Source organism: Lepidochelys kempii, chromosome 7 (assembly GCF_965140285.1).
Source record: "Lepidochelys kempii isolate rLepKem1 chromosome 7, rLepKem1.hap1, whole genome shotgun sequence".
NCBI classification, from domain to species: Eukaryota; Metazoa; Chordata; order Testudines; family Cheloniidae; genus Lepidochelys; species Lepidochelys kempii.
This window is the reverse complement of record NC_136386.1, coordinates 106744599-106771202: the sequence shown is the minus strand read 5'-3', so window position 1 is coordinate 106771202 and position 26604 is coordinate 106744599. Positions and strand designations below refer to the sequence as shown.

Here is a 26604-nt window from a genome sequence, read left to right as displayed (position 1 = left end):
GCAGATTACTGTTGCTCTTACCAATATTGTTTTCAAGGAAGGAAGGTCTGAGGCATAGCAGTTCATGTTTTAAACTTGCAACAGTAGATGTAGTTTTAGGGTTAAATTTTCTTAAACATCTAAGTCATTTTCAAAAGTGACTTAGGCCTTAAGGAATCTACAGCCAATGAGTTGTAGGCTTCTAACTGCGTAATAATTTTGAAAATGGGACGAAGAGCATGCCTACACTACAAAATTAAGTCGACCTGACTTACGTCAGCATACAACCGCTGCAGTAATTTCATCGCTTGTGCGTGTTCTTGCTTTGCTCCTTGTGTTGGCAGTGCACCTCCTCACCAGGAGTGCTTGCACTGATTGACCTTTCAGTGTGGGGCATTGTGGGACAGCTTCTGAAAGGCAGCAACAGTCAATGTAAGCCATGTAGTGTCTGCACTGATGCTGCATTGACGTAACTACATCGATCTTGGCTCTACACCTTGTGGAGGTGGAGTTAAGTCAATGTAGTGGGTGTTACGTCGGCAGGAGTGAAATTTTACTGTAAACACTTACATAGTTAGGTCAACATAAGCTGCCTTGCCTTTAGTGTAGACCAGGGGCTAGGCTCCTTAATCACTTAGGCACTTTTGAAAATTTAACCTATTTTCCCCCTGCTGCTATTTCAAATATTATATTACTTCAATTCACAATAGGGAGAACTGAGGTTGAAAAGAGGCAGGTTAAACAAAGTATTAGAGGGGTAGCCGTGTTAGTCTGTAGTCTTTAAGGTGCCAGTAGACTTGTTGTTCAGGTTAAACAAAATGCTTCCTAACAACTTGAGGGTAATTAGCATATGTTTTTGGGGAGATAAGGATGAGAAGTTAGTGATTTCTTCCTGCTGTCACTGCAAGGTTTTAATTAATATGCAGATTTCATTGATAGCTCTTTTATAAATGTAATTGGTTACTGTTTACACCAATGGAGGCGTCCTCATCATTATGATTCTGAATTTCTGCCATAATGATGAGCCTGTTAGAAAGAGAATGAACTGTTAATGAGTTGAAGCTATGCACTTCTTTCTGACAGCAGAGGAATAAGAAAGGGTTACACCAGCAGTTTCAGCAGCATCTACAAATGGTCTTTTGAACACAATCTAAATTGTGCTGCCTTTGGGTGGATGTTTAGTTTGTGCTCCTACAGAGACAATCAGACAGATCTACAGTGCCAACTAGCTGTTATTTTAGAAAGCATTCAGGAAGAGCAATCTCCTGTGGTATGTTCATTATTAGCTTCTTTCAAACCTCATGAGCTCCCACGAGTCAGAGGTATGTCTGTCTTCCTCTCCGGGCTGCCGGACTTCTACCAGAACCTCCTCCGGACCTGGAAACTGTTCTCGGGGACCAGGTCAGTGGTGGCCACCGAGGGGGCAGATCTCCTCGCAGAACCCCTGCTACACAACCCCCAGCTCCGTGTGCAGGTGGCGGAGTCCCGCTCGGTGCGCCAGAAGTTGGTCCTGGCAGAAGTCACCAGAGTCGGAGACCTCCTGGACTACAACCGGGGAGACTGGCTGGATCTCCTGACGCTTGCTCGGCACATGGGGCTCTCCAGACCTCGTACTCCCTGGCTCGTACTTCAGGAGGTGAGGGCTGCTTTACCGCCTGCTGCTCGGGCCTACCTCGACCAGGTCCTGCGAGAGGGCATGCCCCACCCACCCTCCACCCCAGGCCCTCCGGACCTTTTCATTGGGCCCCTGCCCCGTGGACCCAACCGGTGCCCCCGCCCCTTCACTGTGAGCCGGCTGCACAACTTGCAGCCGGTTCGTTTCCAGACTGTGCCAAGGAAACATCTATACATGCTCGTGCTCCACACCCTTCACGTCCTCAACCTCGCGTTCTGCCCCGACACAAAGTGGCGGGACCTCCTGCCATCTTTAGAGGGTGAGGAACTCCGTGGGCCAGCCTATACTCCACCCTGCTCCTGAGGCCCGCTGGGGATATCAGTTGGCAGCTCCTTCACAGGGCCGTGAGTACGGGCGTGTATTTGGTGTACCCCTGTCTCGGACACCTGCCCCTTCTGCGGCACAAGAGAGACCCTGGCGCACGTTTATTTGGAGTGCACCAAGTTGAAGCCCCTATTCTGGCGCCTCACAGATATTTAGTTAAGTTTCTGGCTACACTTTTCCCCTCACCTACTTATCTACGCGCTCCCTATCCATGGCCCCACAAAGCCACGGGACCTCCTGGTCAACTTCCTCCTGGCCCTGGCTAAACTGGCCATCTATAAAACCAGGGAGAGGAGGTTGGCCAATGGAGACTCCTGTGACTGTGGGGCCTATTTCCGATCCTCTGTCCATTCACGCATCCGGGAAGAGTTCCTCTGGGTGGCGTCCTCTGACTCCCTTGATGCCTTCGAGGAGTAGTGGACGCTGTCCGGAGTTCTCTGCTCAGTGTCCCCGTCAGGTTCCCTTTGTTTGACACTTTGTCCGCACTCCTGTTCCTGTTATTTTATTAGTTGTCCCCTGAAATCACTTGGCTTCCAGGTCCTGTGGATCCCCCACTTAGGCTGGGGGGAACCCTTTAGCAGTGGATGAACGCTAAGTTTGTAGCTCACGAAAGCTCATGCTCAAATAAATTGGTTAGTCTCTAAGGTGCCACTAGTACTCCTTTTCTTTTTGCGAATACAGACTAACACGGCTGCTACTCTGAAACAAGTTTAAGGTTAACTGTGTCAAATAGTTTAATAAGATTTTGACGTGGAGGGGTGGGGTGGGAAACCATTTTTTGATGTTAGATTGATTTTTCTCATTTTTTCCCAGAAGTTACTGCCACAGACTTTTTCATGGTTAACATTATTTAATAAGAGTATTATTTCTTAATACTATAATTATTTGTGATTGCCCCAATCTATGCTGGGTAGCTGTGCAAATTTTCTGCTGAGGAGTACAGTGTGTAGGGATCAGTTTAAATTGGGCTAGACTTGATCTCCATATAATGTCACTGTGGAAGGTGCAAGGATATCAGCAGTGATTCACCACACATGGTTGCAGGAGGTAACAAAATAGCAATTGGGGATAGAAGTATTTAGAATGAAACTAGAAATCCCTTCAGTCCATTTGTCAAAGTGCATTAAAAGGCAGGTGAGTAATACACTGAGCAATTACAGTGAACCTGTAACCAGAGAACTTTAATAAACTCAGTGTTCTTAAGAAATCACTGCACAGGTTGGTTCTTGTTGAGATTGATTAATAAGAAGAGAAAATAAGAACAAAGATGAATTTAGAAATCAAAGCCAAATTATCTTCTTCGTACCTGGTTGCCTGTTATTCTTGGCAACTTTCATTCCCTGCTATTTGCTAACAATGAATTTGTCTTGCCTGGGCACTTTGCAGTGTCATGGTGATAGATCTGCTATAACTTCTCTGAATGTCACCTGTACACCTGGAAGAAGAGTATTCAAGCTCAGTGTGGCTAGAGCTCACTTTTTAAGCTCCCATTCCAAACAAACAAAAGCAAGGCAGATCTCCTAACAAGAGTAAAAATCTTACACCGGTATAAGCAAGCAATATCATTAAAGTTAACAGGATTACTCTGGATTTAAAACTGGTATAAATAAGATCAGAATCAGGTGCCTCTTGACCAAGGAGGACGTTTAAAACAATGGAGCAAAATGTTTGTTACATTTATCATTTAGTGGTGTCTCACCTTCCCACACCCTCTGTTATGCATAATACATGCTTGTTTATTTAGCCTAGCATAGCCACTTACTGCTGTTGCTTTTACAGCATTTTGTATAGAATTATTCCACAGTTGCTTTTTGATATTACTTTGAAAAGTTTTTTCAGTGCACATACGCACAGTGTCTGCCTCCTATCCCTCATTATTCTGATCAAAACGTAGTGCATTGCAACACAGATGGCTCAATGCTATTCCACTTCAGCGGCAATAAAAGCAAATGCAAAGCACCTTTTGGGGTTACTTATATATAGTTGCTTTTGCTTCCATGTGTATGTGTACCCATAAGGGATGTCTTAGAATTCAGATAGACTGCACTTTGACAGGAAAAATAATGAAGCATATAAAGGAGGGGTCAGTTTGTGCTTAATGTCTTCCAGATGGCAGTGTGTAATATGAGATCAGATACTGTCCCTCCATCTGTCCAGTCAAGAAATTATATCTTTGTTTTTGCCCTTGAGGGCAGCTTTCGCCCCCACCCTCCTCCAGTGATAACATTGATCAGAGAGAGCACCACATGGTCTGGTCCATATAAGTGGGTTTTATTTACCAGATCCATAGAGTAGTGTCTTAACACTAAATAGGTAATGAGTTCACCAACTGTTCTGCCAAGCCATTTCCATTTCAGACATAAAACAGCCCTCCTTCCCCCGCCCAGTCCACATACTGCATGAGAAAACATGAGTAAACATGCTGCATGAGAAAATAGTTTGGCTGTATTTACTAATTCAAGGGCAAACCTTCCCCCCACTGTGAAAGTGCAAAAGGTCTTTGTAGCAACAGTGCCACTGTGCATAGGGAAGGAAAGAATTTGGAGAGGGCTGGGGAGGCCAGGGATATCCCCTGTATGGTACAGAGCCCAGAGAGACAGACCAAGGGATTTGATTCTATGAAGATCCTCTAGGCTTTTCTACCTACTAAAGAGAGCTTCTGCCCTAGCCATTAAATTGGTGTGGCAACTGCAGACCTGCATCACTGTTGCTTCACAGCTTGAGAAGGAAAGTTCCTTCTCCCATGGTGTTTCCCAGCACCCAGCTCAGTTGCTCAAGATGAGCAAGGGGAGAAGAATGGATACAAAATCCACAGTAAGTATTTAAAAATATTAAAAGGCAAGTGAAATTATGGAGCTCAGCTATGGGAGCTAGGAAATCGGTTGCTCTAAGCCAGCCGATGACTCGCTGTGAGGCCTCAGAAAAGATCAATTAATCTCTCTACCTCAGTCTTCTCATCTGCAAAATAGGGATGTTAGTCAGGGATGTTGTGTCAAATTGAGTTCCTAGTGTGGAAACTCACTCTGCATGGGAATCAGGCATCCGCGAGGGCATGAAATGTGAGTGACGTTCATCTGTGGTGGTGGTATTAAAATATACTAAGGGCAGCACTGTTATATAGGGAAGTGAGTGTGGCCTAACTGCATCATATGCCCGCACAGCAAAGGCCTCTTGGGGATTGTTCCTCACTGCAAGCTCTGCAGGAACAGGGGAATCTAGCAATAGAGACAGTCAGGAAGTTTTGTTCAAAATTAATTTTTTTTTTTTACAAAAAACCCTGAGTTTGAAAAATGTTTGATTTCTGACGTGCTCAGCTCAGTAGGTTAATGATTGTGGAGGCAGGAGTTTAAAAAGCTCTGGGTGCTACAGTGGCCAGCTGGTGTCTCTGGTGATGTCTTAGCTAGGCATAGTGGGTATGCTGCCAATTTGCTTTGAGAATAAAACAGTTTTATACTGAATCCTGTTTCAGTAATGACTGTTGAGTTCTAACGTAGGCACTGCAAATTTGGGGATGTGAACTGGTGCAGATACTGCCTGAAAGTCAGAGTTGCACCATAGTCAATCTGGAAGGTTGAGGGAACCTGCTTTGCTTTAGATGCTGAAGGTATGTCTGTACTGCAGCTGGGAGTGAGCCATCCAGCCCCCTCGGGTAGGCAGACTCTCACTAGCTCCAGCTTCACTCAAGTTAGCTTGCTAAATACAGCAGGGTGAATGTTGCAGCACGAGTGGCCCCTCAGGCTAGCCACCGGAGTCCAGGACTGCCCAACTCCTGGGGTCCAAGCTCCCATGGCTCACCCGAGCCACTGCCCATGCCACAATGTCCACAGTGTTGTATTTAGCTTGGTAATTTGAGTGGAGGTAGCACAAGTCTGTATACCCAGGCTGGGAGGCTCGCCACAGCCGCAATGTAGCCATACCCTGAGTTCAGTCACCCTGACATCATTGCTGCATGAGTTGAACAGCTAGTAATGGCAGACAGGTCTCACTCTGCACACACCACATTCCCTCTGGCCCGAACCCAACTATGGGTGGTTCAACCAGTCACACAAGCAGTGAATTGCACACCCATGTTAGCAGCACTTCATCCCACGTCCACGCCCCGAGTGATTATTTTGTCTGTATCGAAATCACTCTGGCATCATTTACACAACCAATGAACTGAGCCCAATATAGTTACCAGCCCCAGATGGTCATTGTGGGAATTTAGCCATGTTTTATATAATATTTTGAAAACTGCAAAGTGCTCTCTAAATGTGAAGTGTTTGAAAATTGTTTTTATAATCATGGCTTATGTCATAGCCCATACAAAGTAAACCATCCCTATTATAAAATCAGTTTTGCCGGCTAGTTTAATTTTGAAACACATTAGAAATGACAGTAGACAAAATATGTTTCTATGGTAAAAGTTTCTCTTTTATGTGCAGATTTAAAGGAATGTTGGTGGGAGAGAATCAAAAAGTAAGTGTGTGTGTGTGTGTGAAAGAGAGAGAGAGAGTAGTGTTGTAAGCAGTTCACTGGTGTGCCTTTATTTCAGAATATTCTTGCAGTATTTTGGAGGGTATACATGTAATAAAAAACACCTCATAAATTGTATCTATATTTGGTGTGTTCCTGTCTTGACTAGCCTCCTTGTGCATTTGTTTCCTTTTGTGATGCTCTGTTTACACTCCTAACAGATGTTCGATGGTCACTTATTTTTGGCAGTTTATTTTTTGCTTTTAGTATTTTCCTCTAGTTTTGGTGCAACCCTATATAGTCATACCGACTGCTGTATATATTTGACATTATTACTATATAAGGACAAAGGCAATTTTTAGCTAAGGGGAAAATAGTAAATGAAAAAGGAAATAGCTTGTTTCTTTCAAAATGTGAAACTTACTCCCAGAAGAGATCAAAGTGACCGCAGATCTTGCCACTTTTAATACATATACACACATGCACGCATGACAGGAGACTAGAGAGTCCTGTAAGCCACAAAAGCATGCTCTGCTTACCTAAAGAGAATAGTGTGAAATGATCTGTGTTGTTGCCCATGGCTTTTTACCTGGTTTCTGTCACTTAATATCCTGGTTTGGTTTGATCTGTACCAATATTTGTTCTTACACTGGGTGTTTTCTTACAAGAACCATAATTACTTAAAAAAAAATCTTTTGGAGTTTAGTGTTTCTGCATTAGAATAATCATTTGCAGACAAAGGCAGAAACAGTGTAGTTACTAAATGGTTAAAATTATTAACAGATGGCAGGGAGCCTGTTCTGGAGACACAGGATGGGTTAGGTTTCACAGTAGCAGCCGTGTTAGCCTGTATTCGCAAAAAGAAAAGGAGGACTTGTGGCACCTTAGAGACGAACAAATTTATTTGAGCATAAACTTTTGTGAGCTACAGCTCACTTCATCGGATGCATTCAGTGGACAGCACAGCATGGAGCAGAAAGGAAGTCTATGAGCAAAGAGGGCAGGGGATTTTTATTTATGTTACAACAGCATGTTCTGGCTGGTTGTATTGCTGTTCATTTTATAAAGCCTGACGCATTCTTTTTAATTTTTGCATTTGGTTAATGGTTTTGTTTTTATGACACTGCATTTGTCTGCCAAATCGTGGTCTTCTCTCTTGTTAACAGAACCTGCTGTGCGGGTTTTGCACATGCACTGCTCGTCCCTTCCTGAGTTTTGTAAGTTGCAAAGTTGGGACATCTGTTGCCAGGTAGTGTTTCGTGGAAGTTGTTCTAGTTGAGGAGGAAGGCTGTCTCCCACATATCAGTAGAGCCCTGCAAATCTCTGGATATCTGCTTTATATCTGTGGGTGTCTGCATCCGTAGATGCAGATCTCTGCAGATCATGTTTGTGGATCACAGATGGATGTGGATCCAAATTGTATATCAAGAGCCCTGCAAATCTGCAGATACACATTTTATATCCAGGGACGCAGATAGCCACGGACCTTGTTTGAGCATCAGATGCGGATACAAATTTTGTATCCACAGAGGGCTACCTATCAGCATTCCAGTCACCTTTGCATCCATTCCTTGTGGGTGCAAATGCATGTGTTGACTATGCAGTGGGTGAAAGCCTATTTCATAGAATCATAGAATATCAGGGTTGGAAGGGACCTCAGGAGGTCATCTAGTCCAACCCCCAGCTCAAAGCAGGACCAATCCCCAATTTTTGCCCCAGATCCCTAAATGGCCCCCTCAAGGATTGAACTCACAACCCTGGGTTTAGCAGGCCAATGCTCAAACCACTGAGCTATTCTTCCCCCCCCCTTTCTGGAGGCATTACGTATTGGACCAAGTATTTGAAGATATCCTAATTGAAAACTTCATTCTTTCATGGTTTAAATGCCAGGCTACCTTCCTCCCCACCATAGATTTAAAAAAAAGAGACCATTTTGAAAAATTTGGACGGCTGGACAAAGTTTGTCTCCATTATCGCAACACTTATATTCAAAGGTGTTCACTGTTGTACCACCACATTCCTGTTCTGATTGCTCGAAAATGGAATAAAGACAACCAGTGATGTTTTGTGTCTGGCGTCATGCCTGTTTCTGCTGTTCTTAAAGGTCCTTTGTCCTTTTCACTGTCCTGTGGCTCATCATTTAAAACAAAAGACACCCTGACAAAACTGCAGCTGTAACTTATCACCAGTATATTTCTTGATATAGTCAGGAGAGGGCCACTCCGTTACCAAAATGACTTTCGTGCCATCACCCTCATCCTTGAAACACCCCTGTTGGCTTTTTAAAAAATGTATTTTACCTATTCTGAAATTCATGAACTGAAATCTCATATGTATTCTAAACTCAGCACTGTGAGACTTAGCAATATGGTGGCAGTTGCTCGGTATTAAAACAATACCGCAGATCTCTAACCCTAATGTTTTTATAGTGAGAATTCATTTAGTTCTTCAGCATATTGAATGTTTCAAGAAAGAAAACTTTACTATTGTTTTTTAGGATTGGAAATGACAAACTGCTAAGCTCTCAACCTCTTGGGGGTGTTGTGGGGCTTAATTATGGTTTGCAAAGTGATTTGAGATCATTGCATAAAGACACTACACAGTGAACTGCCAAGTAGATAGATAGTAGCTATTAGCTATTTATTTATTCTGGGCTCTATATGTGGGAAAAGAAAACATGGCAGACTCGTAACAAATCAGTCTGACAGTAAGCTAGCGTCTCAAGGGTAATTTGCAAATGTTGTTGAAAACTTCTTGGCATTGATTACATTTTGCAGAGGTTGTTATTTATAATAATTGAATTGTTTTGCAGCACTTCCCAGCCTGGTAGCTGCAAAGAAGTTGAGAACCCTGTTACATATGTTCCTGAGGATGCATCCTTGGCTCCTACACCAGCTAATGATGTAGAATCGCTTGTTCAAGACAGTGAGGGATTGACAAAGGAAATAAAGAGGTATTGTGTAATGATGCGTTTTATCCAACTTCTGTCTTGGGTGTTCCCTGCTTCAGAATATATGCAATAATTTTGAAATGTTTGTCCAGATATGTGTGTCTGGCTGGTAGCTTTTGGAAAGAGGTACACAACTATCTTGTTTTGCTCCGATATGCACTATTCACAAAGGCCAGGAGAGGGAGCTTGGATTGCGTCAGTGGTGGTTGTTCTGATGTTGCACATCCTTTTAGATCTAGTGTTAGTGAATTGAGTTACTAAGCCAGATTTTGCATTTTGAAGTTGGATTCAAGAATTGCTTTTCTGATGAACTGTGTATGTTCAGTCCAGGACAGGATAGTGGCTGTGCTCGGCATCATCTGGCATGAACTAGTAAGATATACCTGTCAGAGTCTGGGGTGCAATTCAGTTCAGTGAGAGGTTATGTCACCACTTGTCCTGTAGCCCTGAATGCCTTAAAATGCTCTGCTGCTGGTCCTCCCTGTCTGGATGCTCCCAGCCAGGATATAAGCATGCACTGAGTGACTTTGTGTTGAGCAACCTTGGTTCAGAAACTCAGACTCCAACTCAGCCTGCTTGTTACACCACAGTCACACTCCGGTCTACACCAGCCTTGGTTACTACTAGCCAAGTGACTCCCACCCCAGTGCTGATTTTCCCCAAAACTATCTACCCTGAATTGTTGAGCCCTCTCCTGGAACAGTCAGAGGAGAAATAAGATCCATTGCTCCTTTAAAGAGTGAAAAAAACGGCAACTTGTTGCTTTACCCGGAGTTACTTTAAATCACTTTAAATCAACCCAGTGCTGTGTCTGATTTGTGATTTAAAAAAAAAACCAAGTTTATTTATCCAAAAAGAGAGTGGTTTTAAGTGAGATCAAGTATAAGGGCTGAAGTCACTGATTTTAGTAAGCTCAGGATTTGACTACATGGTGAGCAGTGTATCAAGTATATAATTGGAATGGTCTCTCTTTCCAAACCCCATAATTCCAATTTTCCTTTTCATAAACCTAGAGAATCAGATTACGTTGAGGAGCTGGGTGATTAGGGTACCTCCATCTTGCCTCATCCCTGGTATCTGTACCAGTGTTATCAGTAGTTAAACACATATTGTAGAGGTCACAATTATATCAAGTTGTGATCAGGTCCGACCGATTTTCATAGAATTAATTTGAATTGTTGTAGCACATCATCTATCTGAAACCAACAGATCCTTGGAAGAACTTTGTTACTTTTACAGTATGTCCCTGCTCCCCCATTATTGGCTTTGAAAGGCTGTTTTCATAAAGCTTCCCTGGGAAGTGGTAAGACTACTTCATTGGAGTTACACACAGGACTTGACGTGGATGTTACAGAAGCAGGTTAGGTTCACTTGGTGCTGTAGTGAAAGCTAGTTTTCTGCTTTTCTCAGGCCTTAGAGGATGACTTGCTTCAACAGAATCAAGCTGTATCCTCTTCACATTGCATGCCTCCCTCATTTAGAATCACCAACAAAAATAATTCTAGAATCAAAGATTACTTTTCATTCCTCTCTGGCTTTGATTACAATGTCTAAAGCACTCAAAAAAGACACACACACACACCCCATGTGTGAGTTTGACCCTTTTAGAAGGTATGGATCATTCTGTTCAGTTTGACAAGTATACTGAGCAAATGAGATGGAAATTACAAAGTGGATATACAAATGTAAAACAGCAAGACCTTGGTGTTACTGACAGCTTGGCTACACTTACATTGTATAGTGCTCTAACTTGCTGGCTCAGGGGTGTGAAAAATCCCTGAGCTTTTGGGTCGTGTTTCTGGTCACTTGCTTACTGGGCTAACAAGAACAATGGGTGATGTGTGCAGAACGTACTCAGCCCCAGGTTGCAGGATGGTTGGTGTTGCTAAATAGATACCACTCCTGCAGATTATGGAGTAACACTGACAAATCTGACGGTGTGCCCTGTCTAGTATTTCACCAGAAAGATTGTAGCCAAATTGCAGTATCTAAACTGGCGTTTTGTGTGAGGACTGGGAAATAGTGAGGTCCTTAGGGTTAGGGGACAGATTTTGCAGGCATTCTATGCATGGAACTCTCATTGAAGTCAGGCAGGTGTACATGTGTGTATGTGAGATGGACCTATAGGATTGATCCTTGTCGGAGGATGTCTTGAGCCCTGTGTTGGAGGATGTGAAACAACCCCTACTGTAAAATAAAAATTGATTCCAGAGAGCAGGATTTTTGTGGCAGTTGTTCATAAAATGTAATATGTGGAATTTTAGATGGTTCTTCTTTGCAACTTGAAATTCAGCAGCATTTCCCCACCATTTTCTTCAGAGGTGGGCTATTTGGGGTATATATTAGAAGTATTTTTATAGTTGGAAAGAAGCCATATCAAGTGAGTGTTTGTGTAACTCCGATCTCAGTGTTAAACCCATTTATCAGTATACAGCCATGGACAAAAGGGTGAGCGGTAGCCCTCTGTTTCCTAGTTATTACTGTGTATTTTACAGATCCCTTCAGGCAGTATATGATATGTCTTTGCTTTTAACATACATTCAGCAGTGTGAAAATGAATCTGGCATTACACTAATTAATCCATCCACAAAGAATGGTCAAACAATATTAATTATCAGCCTTAACTCACAAAAAGCATGGCAATAAAGAAATAAGGTGGACACTCTGCATCTGGTTTACTCTGTTCTTAAGTGTTGCTGCACTTACTTTATGTGATGTGTATATGAACAATCCTTTAATGAGAAGTGTGAGTGAATTCCAGTTGCCCTCTGTGGAGTGGGATGCAGAAGTCTGCCAATCCAAAACTCAGTGTAGAATTGGGATCTGTGTAGGGTCACCTACTATTTGGAGATCCAGAAAATACCTGGGTTCTGTAATATGTTGGGTAGTAGGTATACCACTGTTCTCTGTCAGACGGAATCAGAAATAACTGATCCATATTCTCCTTTAGCTAGGTAGGGGGCTTGTGCTTTGGAGCAGGAGGGTTTAAGTTATATCCCCACTGGTGCTGTGAACTTGTAAGTGGCCATGCTGTGTAATATAGCAAGAATCTGGGAGGCCAAATTCCCAAGTTCCTGCATAGATTTTGCCCAAGTAAAATGTCCACTGACCCAAATCCTGAGTGTTTACTTAGCCTTTATGTAGGTAAACTTCCACCGGAGATTTGTTGTTTGTGGGGTGTTTTTTGATCAAATATGGATTTGGCCCATGAAGTGCTAGGTGGCCACAGATTGGTTACTCAAGAGCAATAGAATTATGGGTGATGTTTGAACCTTGGTGCAAAATTGTTCCCCTAGATCTGCATGGTGGAGTCTACCCTGTCATCCTGCCCTATCAGCATGCTCTTATCTGCCACTGAAATCAATAGCCTTACAAATAGAACAGACTGTGAGTCCTTGCTTGCACTGAGTAATTCACTCCCAGTGCAGCTACACCAGTAGTTGCAACAGTGGAAGATCTAGTGAAGGCAAGACTCAAGCATTTTGCCACCATTTCATTTAGCCTAGCGTAGTGCAGGCTTAGCTGACAAACATCTGAGTCTTTTCTGCATTTCAGATTCCGACAATGAAAAATTAAGGGCATCAATTTTGCCAGTGTCAATGCAGTTTTGGAATCTCAGCCTCTGTAAGAAAAACTTGTCATTTGTGCTAAATGTGCTTGATTTTTGTGAGCCTTTTTTCAGGTCCTTAAAGACACTTGAATATATAGAGAGAAACAAAATAAAAATGTATATTTTTCATTCTGTATTAGATGCATCGTCTAATTAAAATCACAGTCTGATTTTTTTTTTATGTACTGTAGTTACTACAACTAAGATTACAAGAAAATGATCTTTATTCCATTTTACCAATTTATTTGTTTTGGCGCATTTGTCAGTAATTTGTATACAGTCAGTTTCACTATTCCTCCTTTAAAGTGAATTATATCAATTCACATTATGAAGCCGGTACAATGCTAATAGACCCATGCATGTTAATAATTGCATTTATAATTAATGTTAAAGTAAATAAAATAATATAGTAAAAATTTTTAAAAATCTAAATTACATCATGTTGTAATGTCACAGCAAATGAATATATAATTTTCACATTTGTTGCACACTATTGTATGTGAGCAGTTACGTGTGGTTTTTCTGAAACTGGCACAACTGCATGCACATTGCAAACACTGCATGTGCAAATCAGGCAAACCAGTGAATACATATTTTTTCATGCTATATTCTAGAATTCTGGCCTAGTGAATCTACTGATGATGGGGACTGAAACTTATTAATAGTAATGTGATAGGGCTAAAGTTTGCAGAGACTGATAACACGGAAGCATTGCCCTTATTTAAATATATTATTCTTGACAAATAAATTTATCCATAAGGGGGGCATGTCTAATTACTATCTGCCCATGGGACTTACAATACTGTGTGAATAAATCAACAGCAAAAAATTGCTTCTGGTGTTATCCATCTTTAAAGTGTACCTTAGCTGGAACAGATTGTATTGCTGAACCCAGAAAGAGGTCTTAGTTATCTCTTCTTTAGAAGATTAGTTTTAGTATTGTTGTTATATTCCCAGAGACACATTTTGATTTTGGCTATGCTGGTGTAAATCCAGAGAAACTTGTGTGATTTCAAAGGAGCTTCTCTAGATGTTTGCCTGTGGACCTAATCCCCTGACTTCTATAAGAATTTAACTATTTCACTCAGATTTAAATGTAAGGAATGGATTTTTACAGCACTTTTAGAAAGGATTGAAATGAGCTGCTCAGAAATTGTATTTTCTTGCCAAAAATGTTGACAAAAATGAACCATAAGAACAAAATGTAATGATTTCATCATCACTTACCGTTGAAGATTTGGAGTTTTCACCCAAAAGCTGAAAATGGAAAAATGTTCAGCCCCAAACTGCCAAATCCCAAGATGTTTCAGTTATCAGACATATTTCAGCTTTAGTTTCCCATGAAAAATAATTTTTATTTTATTTTTTTTAAGGAAGCAAACACTTCCCCCACAAGTTTTGTTTTTGTCAGAAGCCAGTTTTTTGTAGATGGGGGGGAAAAAACAGTTGTTTCCGTCCTTCATAGTTCTTCCCCTTTCCCCAGTCATGACAGTGAGTCAGACCAATCAAAATACCATATTGGTCTGCTCCCCTCATCCTGCTTCATAGTTTACTTCTTCATTTAGAGTAGGGCTTCTTCAGAATCCCACTCCTTTACACTCCTGAAAGGACCCAGTTGGGGAAGGCTCCCTGAGGAGAAAACCACTGCTACTCTCCACAGTGCTCTTGGCTCTATCTGGTGGAACCTTTGACCTAGAGATGTGCAAGATGCTTGGAAAGAAACCTGAACTCAGATATGGTTCACTTTAAAGACTCACTGTTGTAGAGGCTGGGAACTAGGAGCACTGGGGGTGCTGCCACACTCCCTGGCTTGAAGTGGTCACCATCTTATAAACTAAGGGTTTACAGTTTGGTTCAATGGCTCTCAGCACCCCCACTACACAAATTGTTCCAGCACCTCTGCTCACAGTTGGTGACATACAGTAGCATGATTTAAAAGAAATTCCAGCTGAATTGCATGCTCATTGCAACACTAACTTGTACTTGGCACTCTCTATCCCAGTTGGAGAGGAAGGCAAAGGAGCAGGTGGAGAGCCAATGACCGCATACATCTTCAGGATTCCCCCATATGCCCACATGATTGGGAAGTCATATCCCTTGTTCCTTTGGTAAAACTACATTCTAGGATTCTGCACAGTGAATTGGTAAGTTCCCATCCTGAGGTGTTCCCTGTAGGAGGGGATGATCAGGCCCATGGTGTTTTACCACCCTGGTGATTTACTTAATTCCTCCCTAAAATATCCCTTTGCATTAAATCCTTCAACATGTGCAGCTATCATTTGATCAGTCATAATTAATTGCTAGCTCATCTAAAAGACACTCGTTAGAGCTGGAGTCCCAGAAGTCGTCATTTGCATGCCTTTTTATTAGCTTTACAGTGGGTTCCAGACACAATGTTTCAAAGACTATATTGGTATGCTAATTCTTTCATAATTTTTAATGCTACTGATCTCACATTCAATTTAGATTCAGCAGAGCCCTTACCAACTGAACTTGGCAAACAGTGATCAATTGGTGCATTTTTAGAAATGTATTTTAATCGGTCAGACTTCCTTTTCTTGTGAGTTGCAATAGCCATTCTCATTGTATCCTTTTTATGTACTTAAATATTTTTTCTTTGAATTGACCAGGGGAAAATATGTTGAACATGTTAATCCTATTAAATTAAAAATCCTGATATACTCTATTTTTAATGAATTAAATGAGTACCAATACAAATGATCTGACTATGCATATTGCATTAATCTAGAGGAATGGTACGCAGCATAATTATAAATACTTTGTCACATATCTTTAAGTTAACTGGTAATTTTGACAATTCATATGACCATCCTATGTCATTGGGTGTTTGCATTAGTCATGCCTAGACACCCCAAATAGGATTAGGGCCCCATTGTGCTGTACAACCACACATGAAGAGTTCACAATCTAAGGGTATGTCTTCACTACCGCCGGATCAGAGGGTAGTGATCGATCTATCGGGGATTGATTTATCGTGTCTCATCTAGACGCGATAAATCGATCCCTGAATCGACGCCTGTACTCCACCTCGACAGGAGGAGGAAACGGAGTCAACGGGGGAGCCGCCACGGTCGACTCACCGCCGTGAGGACGGCCAGGTAAGTCGAACTAAGATACTTCGACTTCAGCTACGCAAATGGCGTACGTATCTTACGTATCTTAGTTTGAACCCCCGCCCCAGTGGAGCCCAGGCTTAAGATTCCAACCCTGCAATTTTACCATGCTGGTGGACCCTTTCCCATTCTGTAGTTTGGATTTAAATTGGAAATGGTTATATCCCCAACTGCTTTAGAGCAACCAACCTTTGGTTAATAACCAAATTAGCTGGCCCATTGTTCCAGAGACACTTTACTCTCTTTTCATTGCAGCATAATCAGATCAAATTCACCACTGGCATAACATGTGATGGTCCACTGACTTCATTTGGGGTTGCTCCTGCTTGTACAGGGTCCCATAATTTTCACACAACAAGGAATTCAAACAAAATATTCTGCTTTACAAAATGTGGCAGAGTTTATAATGTTTACATCATTATTCCCAGAGTACTAATACAGATAGATGTCAGCTGTATATTAGTGTTAGTATTCTGATGTCATTTCAAGCCTCAAGTTACTTGTGCTTCTGTGATACCAATCAAAGATCTGAATTTGTAATTTCCTGTTTCATCTAGTAACATTTGTTATCCTCATTAACTATAATCTGCAGCCTATTTGATCTTTTGTACAATGTTTCTGCAAAGATGTGGGAGTTCTTTCATTTTAGTTTAAACTGTTCAATCCTACTGGCTGGTCCACACCACCCACTGTGGGGAGCATAATCTAAAACAGTACTATTTTCCCTTTTTTCCCCGAGTGGTTAGCCAATATTTGGAGCCTTGCGGGGTTGTTTCTGTTATAAGATGAAAGATGATACAAGTCAGGTATTTCTTTGTTGCAGTCCTGTTTATTTACAAAGTCCTGTTTCCCTGAACACAGTAGGAACAAACAGGAGGCAATTTCCTTATTCAGAAATCCAAGTTCACCTTTCCAGTGAGTACTGTGCCCCCAAAAAGTTGTCTTTCAGCTTTCTCTCAGGACCACATCCTCCACTGCTTCTCTTGCTTTCTGATGACTTTCTGCCTTTCTCACACACAGACACAAACACAGCTGCAATCAATCAATTAATCAATCCCTTAGTTCCTGTATTTGCAGTCATCCCAGAGAATCAGTCCCTTTGGCCACATGGTTTAATTTTTGATCAGCCTTGCAATGTGGCTCATTGCCTTGGGCAGAGGCTCACTCTTGTTTCAGCTGTCACTACACAAAGGGACATTCAGTTCTTTTTATTTAGCCTGAATGAAAGGTGGTTAATACACCCATTAACTTTAACCTGGTCTGTGTTTGACCTATAGATCACAGATCAAAGACATGCTTGATGGCTTTCATTAGACACTTCTTATATGACACCAAGTCTTTTGAACATAGGTGCCACAATTTTGATGACATCTGATTAATGTCTTACCAGTGCTAGAAAACCAGATGGAACAAAAACTAACTGTTAGAATTTTTAAGGTAAGCTTTTCTATATCTGGGATGTTAGAAAAGTGAATTTTCCTGTGCCAAGCTGTCTGGAGTGGCTCAAGAGGGTGAGTACCAACCTCCAGGCAGACTGTTAAGAAGCAGGACACAAACCCCAAGCTGGTTGTGAATATTACACTTAAATTTCACCAAGCAAGTATCAAGTATGAACCCTCCAAGCACTGCAACAGCCTTAACATGGAGTCACAGACATTGCCCTTGGGTACTCCATTCTATCTTGCCACCTAGGCACACTTTCCTTTGAGATAGATGATCCCTCATACCAAAAATCACAACAACATTCAGGTTACTACCAGTTCCAAAGGACCAGTCACCACCAGTCAGTTGCACTTTAGATCTTACACCAAAGATAATGCTTCTAACCAGTCCAATAATAAAGGTATTATTTATTAATTAAAAGAAGGAAGTGAGAGTTATTTACAAGCTTAAAGCAGGCAAACCTATACACACCAATGACTTAGTCTTAGGTTCCAAAAGGTAATAGAAGCTGCTATAATGGCAAGCTTTATATGTTCTCTAGAGTTAACCCAAGCTAAGCAGCTGGGGATTTCTTGCTTTTGCTTAGAAAGTCCAAGCAGCATAGTGATGCAACTTCTTCTGGTCCTGGATTTTTATTCCCTTCCACCAATGTTTATTCCCTTCCACCAAAGCTGATGATGCGTCCCCGTGTACGTCTCCTCTCCACAGGTGTGGAGGGAGCAGTCAACAAAATCTTTTGTCCTCTGACATTCCACATGGTTTGCCTGGTGATGGGCCTTTCTTTTTTGGGCAGGATAACACCTCCTGGGGTAAACTAGTATTTCACACTTGGTAATGCTTCTCTTCTGACTGGTTTCAGAGCAAACACTTAATTATTGTCTTATAACATGAGCTACAGTGAGATTAATGCATGTTGCAACATACATGCATTTCATAAAGTATAAACACTAAACACATTTTCATAAACCGAATACCTGTTTTAACAACACTAACACACAGGTGAGCCAGACTGGTTTCCTGCTATGCATTTGTCAGTGTTCAGTTGAGGCACAGGGGCCTTGGCATGAATTGGAACCAGGTCTGCCAGTGTCACAGTATTGCTTTAATCCACAGTGCAGACTCTAAAGTGAGAACAGATGGACTTTGCTTGCTTTTCGTTAACCTTTTTGCTTGACTAATTTCCAGGCTGTCTCCTTTCTATGGTGGTTTGCCACAGCTGTCTAGGACTCAGCATTATATTAGAAACACTTTCTCTAAACTTTCTCTTTGTGCTCCCCATCTATTCATGGGACATGAAACAAATCTTTGCCTCTCTATTTAATTTTCTTAAATGAATGTCAAATGCACATATGAAAATTCCCATTTGTTTGCGATATCTCCTTTATAGGCATGGCTGGTAATTAGGAATTAGTGGAGCTAAATCCTACTAATAACATCCCTATTTAAAAAAAAACTGGCCCAAATATTCTGCACTGATGTAAATCCTTCCTACTCAAGGAATTAGTTCCGATTTACACTGGTGTAACAACAGAGTTTTGGACCTCTGGGTAAAGTAGGATCAAACTGGGGCTGATGCTGTTCTAGCAGGACTGGAGAGGAGCACTGTTAGTGGGTGGCATCTGGCCCAGGTTAACATAGTTCTACTGAAGCCTTCCTTCACATGGTAACAGCAAGCAAGCATGGAAGGGACTATGACGGGCCAGTTTTTCTCCCTATAAAAGCTGAGCATGGGATCTTTCTGGCGTTATCTGCAGGAATGCACGAAAGTAATTGGGAGGGTTCAAGCTTGGCTCCGCTACCCATCACTGCTGCTCAACCCTTTGTTTAGCACAGAAGGAGGAAACAGGCCAGGGGGCACATGGGTCTATGCTTGGGGCTCCTACACGGAGCAAGCTGTGGAGGTGGTTCTTTGTAGGTGGCTGAAGGAAGCTGGATGGGGAGAGTCTGTAAGAGCAGAGGGAAGGGTAACAGTATTTTGACCACTTCTTTGGGGCCCTAGCTGTCACGGAGTGTTGACATAGCTCCTAAAATGCTATATTTCCTGAGATGTAAATACTAAGTGCTGACCATTTCTCAGGGGTATGGCTAGCCTTCCCTGTCACTGGTTTGCCCTGTAACTCTGTTTAAACGGTGCATAATTGGGATTTTATCTACTGTAGTCCTGTTAGACCCTCACTAGTGGTGTTGACACAGTTCCTTTCCCAGTATGCCATCCAATTGTTAGAATTCAGCACTGATACCATACAAATGCACTTCGCATACTTGGATTCAGTATAAAAACAGTCTGTCCTCTGTTTATTGGCACATTTTCTTAAGACAAACAGCAGCATTCCAAAGCCTCAACATTAGGAATAAATGTTTGTCATTGGAATGTTCGCCATTCTCAGCCTTGTCCAGAGTTGCTTCTTGAAGACAAAATATTCAAATTGGGTGCCTGAAGCTAGGCACCTAAATCAATGTGCATAGGCACCTTAATCAGTGTCCCACGTGCTGGGCACCCAGTCACTTTGATCAGGTTTGTGGGTCCAACCACTGCTGAATCAGGTCACACATGTAGGTGCCTAAATATGGATTTAAGTGATTAACAACAGACACACAGGTTTGAAAATTTCGATTTTTGTCACTAATTTAGGGCCAAAATGTATCTGCTTAAAGACAGGTTGCTTAACAAGCATAGATTTTGGGGCAGGTTTGTATGTACTACATGGACAAACAATCAGTTGAAAGCACAACTTGCACTTGTCAGAGGGGACGCTAGGCTTTTTAAAAATTTGTCTTCCCACATATTGTACTCACTGGCTTACGTGAACCTCTATTAATTTGGCTCCTGAAGGTTTAATCAAATTAATCTTTAATCAAATTGAAAAATAATAGAATGTCTACCCTTCATTTTGATCAGTTTTCTTTGCTTTCGCCAGGGGTTATTGGTAGCGCCGTCATTGGCAGGTTGATACCGTAAATGTTCTTCCCCAGTGTTGGTATCCCAACATTTTTCCTTTGTGACAACACAGTTGAGTTCCCGGGAATGGAAGATGGGGTGGAAGAGCAAGGAAAGCTACCTTTTGGAAGTTAGAAAGTGTATGGATAAAGTGGGAACTGGCAAAAGCCAAACAGAGATGGCTGAAAAGGATATCCCTCAAAGGATATTAAAACCAATAGTAAAAGGTTCAATAGCTATATAAATAAAAAGAAAACAAGGAAAGAAGTGGCCCCGCTATACAATGAGGTTGGGGTGGAGATTAAAGATAATCTAGGCATGGCCCAACACCTAAACAAATACTTTGCCTCATTTTGTAATAAAGGTAATGAAAAGCTAATGGGGTAGTGGCAGGGTCGCTAATGGGAATGAGGATATGGAAGTAGAAATGACCACATCTGAGGTGAAAGTCACACTCAAACAGCTTAATGGGACTAAACTGCGGGACCTGGATCATCTCCATCCAAGAATATTAAAGGAACTGGCACATGAAATTGCAAGCCCAATAGCAAGGATTTTAATGAATCTGTATACTCCGGGGCTGTACCCTATGACAGGAGAATTGCTAATATAGTTCCCATTTTTAAGAAAAGGAAAAAATGTGTTCCAGGAAACTACGAGCCTGTTAGTTGTGTCTTCAATTGTATGGAAGGTCTTAGAGCAAACTTTAAAAAAAGAAAGTAGTTAAGGACATAGAGGTTAACAGTAATTGGGATAAAATACAACATGGTTTTGCAAAAGGTGGACCATGCCAGAACAACCTGATCCCCTTCTTGGAGAAGATAATTGATTTTTTACACAAAGGAAATGCAGTAGATCTAATTTATGTGGATTTCAGTACGGCATTTGGTACAGTTCCACATGGGAAATTATTAATTAAATTGGAGAAGATGTGGATTAGTGAGAGAACTGAAAGGTGGATAAGAAATTGGCTAAAGGGGAGACTGCAACAGGTCAGGCTGGAGGGAGGTTACTAGTGGAGTTCCTCAGGGATCATTCCTGGGGCCAAACTTATTTAACATTTTTGTTAATGATGTTAGCACAAAAAGTGGGAGTGTGCTAATCAAATTTGTGGATGACACAAAGTTGGAAGGAATTGCCAATGCGGATAAGGACCAGAATATCATACAAGAAGATCAGGAGGACCTTGAAAACTGGAGTACTAGAAATAGGATGAAATTTAATAGTGTGAAGTGCAGGGTCATGTACTTAGGGACTAACAACAAGAATTTTTGCTATTAGCTTGGAACTTATCAGTTGGAAGTGACAGAGAAAGACCTGGGTGTATTGCTTGATCACAGGATGACTATGAGCTGCCAATGTGATGTGGTTGTAAAAAAGCTAATACAGTCCTAGGATGCATCAGGCAAGTTATTTCCAGTAAAGATAGGGAAGTGTTAGTACGGTTACACAAGGCATTGGCGAGAACTCATCTGGAATATTGTGTGCAAGTCTGGTCTCTCATGAATAAGAAAGATGAATTAAAACTGGAACAGGTGCAGAGAAGGGCTACTAGGATTATCAGAATAATGCAAAACTTACTTTATGAGAGGAGACTCAAAGACCTTGGCTTGTTTAGCCTAGCCAAAAGAAGGCTGAGGGGCGATATGATTGCTCTTTATAAATACATCAGAGCGATAAATACCAGGAAGGGAGGGGAGTTATATAAGTTAAGTGCCAATGTGGACACAATAACAAATGGATATAAATGGCCATCAACAAGTTTAGGCTTGAAATTAGACGAAGGTTTCTAACCATCAGAGGAGTGAAGTTCTGGAACAGCCTTCCAAGGGAGCAGTGGGGGGCAAAAAACTTAACTGGCTTCAAGACTGAGCTTGATTAGTTTATAGAGGCAATTGTATGATGCGACTGCCTACAATGACATATAGCTGACTTGTGACTGCTACGGCTGGTGATGGGACACCAGATGGGGAGAGCTACTGCAAAGAATTCTTTCCCAGATGCCTGTCCGGTGCATCTTGCCCACATGCTCAGGATCCAACTGATTGCCATATTTGGGATTGGGAAGGAATTTTCCAGAGAAAGATTGGCAGAGACCCTGGGGTTTTTTCGCCTTCCTCTGCAGCATGGGGCACAGTTACTTGCAGGTTTAAACTAGTGTATATGGCGGATTCTTCGTAACCAAAGTCTTTAAATCATGATTTGAGGACCTCAGTAACTCAGCCAGAGGCTAGGGGTCTGTTGCAGGAGTTGATGGCCGAGGTTCTGTGGCCTGCAATGTGCAGGAGGTCAGACTAGATGGTCATGATGGTCCCTTGTAACTTTAGAGTCTTTGAATGACTTTGAACTACGGTGCCACTATGTGCCTGGAAACCATCACTTCTGTGTGACCATGTTTTATAAAGGACATCATGAGGCATGTCTGTGTATCTGAGGTTACAGTCAAGTTCTTGCAAAATCAGTTGTGGTCTCAGTCTAGTCCCTGTATCATTAAAACCCAGTGTGACGCCCTGGCATCCCCTTATTCACCACTGTCCTATAATTAGGATATGTTTTGCACAAAGTATGCCTTGTGAGGTATCACTCTAAAAGTCTTGATCTGCTAGACATTAATATCTATCGTATGTGAAGTTTGGCTATGTTTGTGTTACTGAAACATGTTGTGAGGTAGAAAACACCCACAAGCAGCCTTTCAGGTACAACAGTAAAAAGACTTAACAATGTTAATGGCTCATTGAGGAAATGCACCCAAGCACAAGGATTACCCCAGGAACTGTGTACAATAGAAACCTCTCAGAGATAGCACTACACAATGGGAACTGTTTGACCCAGGTCACAGCAAAAGAGCTTTCCAGCAACTTGGAAAAAGATATAAAAGGGGGAAATGACATCATGATGGTACCTTATTCTCCCTAAAAAACTTGGAAACTCCTGAGGAACACAGACTGAACTGGGGGAAGTGATGGTCCCAGGCTGAAGGGATTTCTAGCCTGTGTATGAAAACTTGGGAAACCCAAGCTGCAAAGCAAAGGCAGCGTGTGCCTTAAGAATCTGCCAGCCTGTTTATCACTGAGGGTGAGAATTTGCTAATTCATATCCTACTTATCTAGTATGTTGTTAAGCTCAGTTTGCGGTTTTGTGTATTTACCAGGTAATGTGATCTGTTTGCTATTCCTTATAATCACTTAACATCTATCCTTTTGCAGTTAATAAACTTATTTTGTGTTTTAATCCAAACCAGTGTGCATTTGACTAAGATGCCTGGGGAAAATCTCAGCTACCACAAGTGTGCATGGTCCTCTTCACATTGAGGGAGAGGCGGACTGGGTATTAAACCCACATACTGGCCAGATTTGACCAGGGCAGGATGGTACTGCTCTGGGGTCCTAGCCTGGGAGGCTGGTAGTTAGAGAGCCTCCATGTAACTGCAACTGGGTACTGTGTCCCCTACCTGTGTGAATGCTGGTGAAAGTGCAAGCTTGGAGGGCTTTGCAGCTTGTCACAGCAACACAGTGTGAGAGGGAGCCCAGGCTGGTGGGTTAGAGGGCTCAGTGGAACCCCAATTCCAGGTGGCACCCCAGTGGCACCCCATCACACCCAGCACTAATTGTCTTTTCTGTTGGCAGTACCTGCAGATGGGCTGAGGCCAGTGAGTAAATAGGCAGGAAGGCTGAGTTCCTCATTCTCCCATGGACGTGTTCCTGGTAGATCATTGGGGAGGCTATATGGACAAACCTTGCATTGCTGCTGCTTGTAGTGTACCTATTTTGTGGACACAGACTTCCATTTCCAGGTGTATCAATCTTTCACGAGTATAGTGTTCACCTTCCAAAGAAGGAAAAAAGCTTATATATTTTTTTCTGATTTTAGTTATCACCACTGGATCTTGTCATGATTTCATCTATTAGATGAAAGGTCAGATAAATTCTCCTTGCACAAGTGCCTAAAAGACCACGATGAAATCACCTTTTAACCTTCTCTTTGATAACATACAGCTTGTGCTTCTTAACTCACATTGCAAAGCTTGTGTTCTGGACTTGACATCTGTTCTTATAGCTATTCTCTAAACGCTCTCCAGTTTTTCAGCTTCCTTTTTACAGTATGGACTTCAGAACTGGCCACAGCATTCCAGTGGTGCACTCATCTCCCTACTTTTACTCTATATTCCCGTTTTTACGGCTGTATCCAAATTGGTTAGAAAAAAATTATTTCTTGGAGCTAAGGGAAAAATCCCATACTGCCTATAAGTAGGAACAGTGTTGGGGAAGGGGAACTGTCTTCATGGTGGTCTCATAGCCATGGTGTTGGTGCAGACAGAGTGGCTTGGGGCAGGTTGTGTTCTGCAATGCACCTTACTGCTGCTCCTGAAAGAAGCAGAGTGCAACCCCACTAAAGTTTTGTGCCAAGCATAGCATATGTGCAGATAGGTCAGAGTATGGCATTCATCAAAGTTTGCAGCTCCTGAGCCTCTGTGATGAGTGTGTTAGCCAGCTCTCATGGGTGCTAATGGGGAATTTTGTCCTGCTGTTATGTAGGCGTGTTTGGGGTGGGATAAATATTCTGTTCTCTTGACCCTGCAATCACTTCCTGCCCTGGGTTGCATAGTGCAGTATTTGACCCCACACATTTTTTTAATTCTGTTGTGCTTTTGTAACATTTGAAAAACTTAAACATAGCAAGATACTATATGATGATGATGATGCACCTGAAACTTGATATAACCAGAAAACATGTCTCAAATGCCCATTTCACTAGTTTTCTGTTGTTCATTAGCAAGTACTGTTAGTGTTACTCTTAATAGAACACATACTTCTCTTATCCCTTTTGCTTCACAGAGCATAACTGATAACCCTGTTGCTTTTTTTCCCAGTTGGATTTTTCTAAAAGTAAGTACGATAAACTCTTGTCTGCCTTCCTCTCATCTATAAAAAATAAACACAGTGGGAAGTTCGTATGACACTGAAATAAGCGTTAACCAGTAACTCAGTATTAAAATAGCACATAATACTGACATTGAGTGACAGCCTCAACATAATGGAATTTCCCCAAAACAGCAGCACAATTCTAGCTTCCTGGCTGTTACTGCTTCCTGTGTTAGATAGACACTAGAGTCATGTTAATATTTTCACATTTATTGCTAAAGTAAATTATTTTCAATGCCCTCTTGAAACTCCACATTTTATATTGTTAGTAACGCCCCTGATTTGATAGCTGTATATGCGACATTGCTGTTAAATATTAGTACAACTGAGTCATGTTTTTATTAGGCTGCATTGACTTTCACAAGGATTTTCATACAATCTTTCAGCTTATATAAACACAGTAGTCTACACTTAGCCTGGTATACTTCCATTGAATTTAGTGCAGTTATACCAGGCATGAATGGAACTCAGTTTTTGTGCCTAACATGCTGAGCATGCAAAAATGTAAAACAATTAACAAAATAGTAACACTTTACTGGTTTTATTATCTGTTTTACAGAGTTGTAACTGTTTATGGCAGGTGTGGCCAAACTGTGGTTCAGGATCCACCTGCGGCTCTTTTACAGTTAAAGTGTGGCTCCTGGAGCACCCCCTCCACACTTCCCCTCCCAGTCTCTGCCTACAAGATTGGGCAAAGGGGAGCTCAGGGCTTCTGCCCTGCGGCATCAGGGTGGTGGGACTAGGGGCTTCTGCCCTGCAGAAAGGGTGGTCTAAAGGCTTTAGTCGGGGCAGGGGGGAGGGGGAGGGCATTGTGACAGAAGCCCTGCACCCCGGCATGTGCCGCCCTGCAGGGCAGGTTGTGCGTGTCTTGCGGCTCTCAAACTTCTGAAGATTATGGTATGTGGCTCGGAGGGTCAGTACGTTTGGCCACTCCTGGTTTATGGTATCCTAAATGGTTCAGTGGTCTGGGCACTGGACTGGAAGCCAAGAATTCCTAAAAAAAATCCTGGCTTTGATATTGATATGACCTCTGTCTCTTTGGGCCAGTAAATTAGGGTCAAATTTTGAAAAGTGGCTTCTTAATTTCTGGTGTCTAACTTGCCCAAAAAATTAGAGGCCGTTTTGGCAATTTGGAAACAAACTTTGGTGTCCCAGGCTTTTTCCATCTGTAAAA

General features: G+C 42.0%; 1 protein-coding gene across 8 annotated transcripts in view; it reads left to right on the top strand.

Annotated features, from left to right (window-relative positions):
• Window positions 1-26604, top strand: part of TACC2 (transforming acidic coiled-coil containing protein 2) — a 144814-nt gene that overhangs the window by 30104 nt on the left and 88106 nt on the right. For all 8 annotated transcript variants that reach the window (XM_073354175.2, XM_073354171.2, XM_073354170.2 and 5 more), the window contains exon 4: window positions 9246-9386. In XM_073354175.2, the coding sequence (XP_073210276.1) occupies window positions 9246-9386 (141 nt within the window). The remainder of the gene's footprint in view (window positions 1-9245; window positions 9387-26604) is intronic.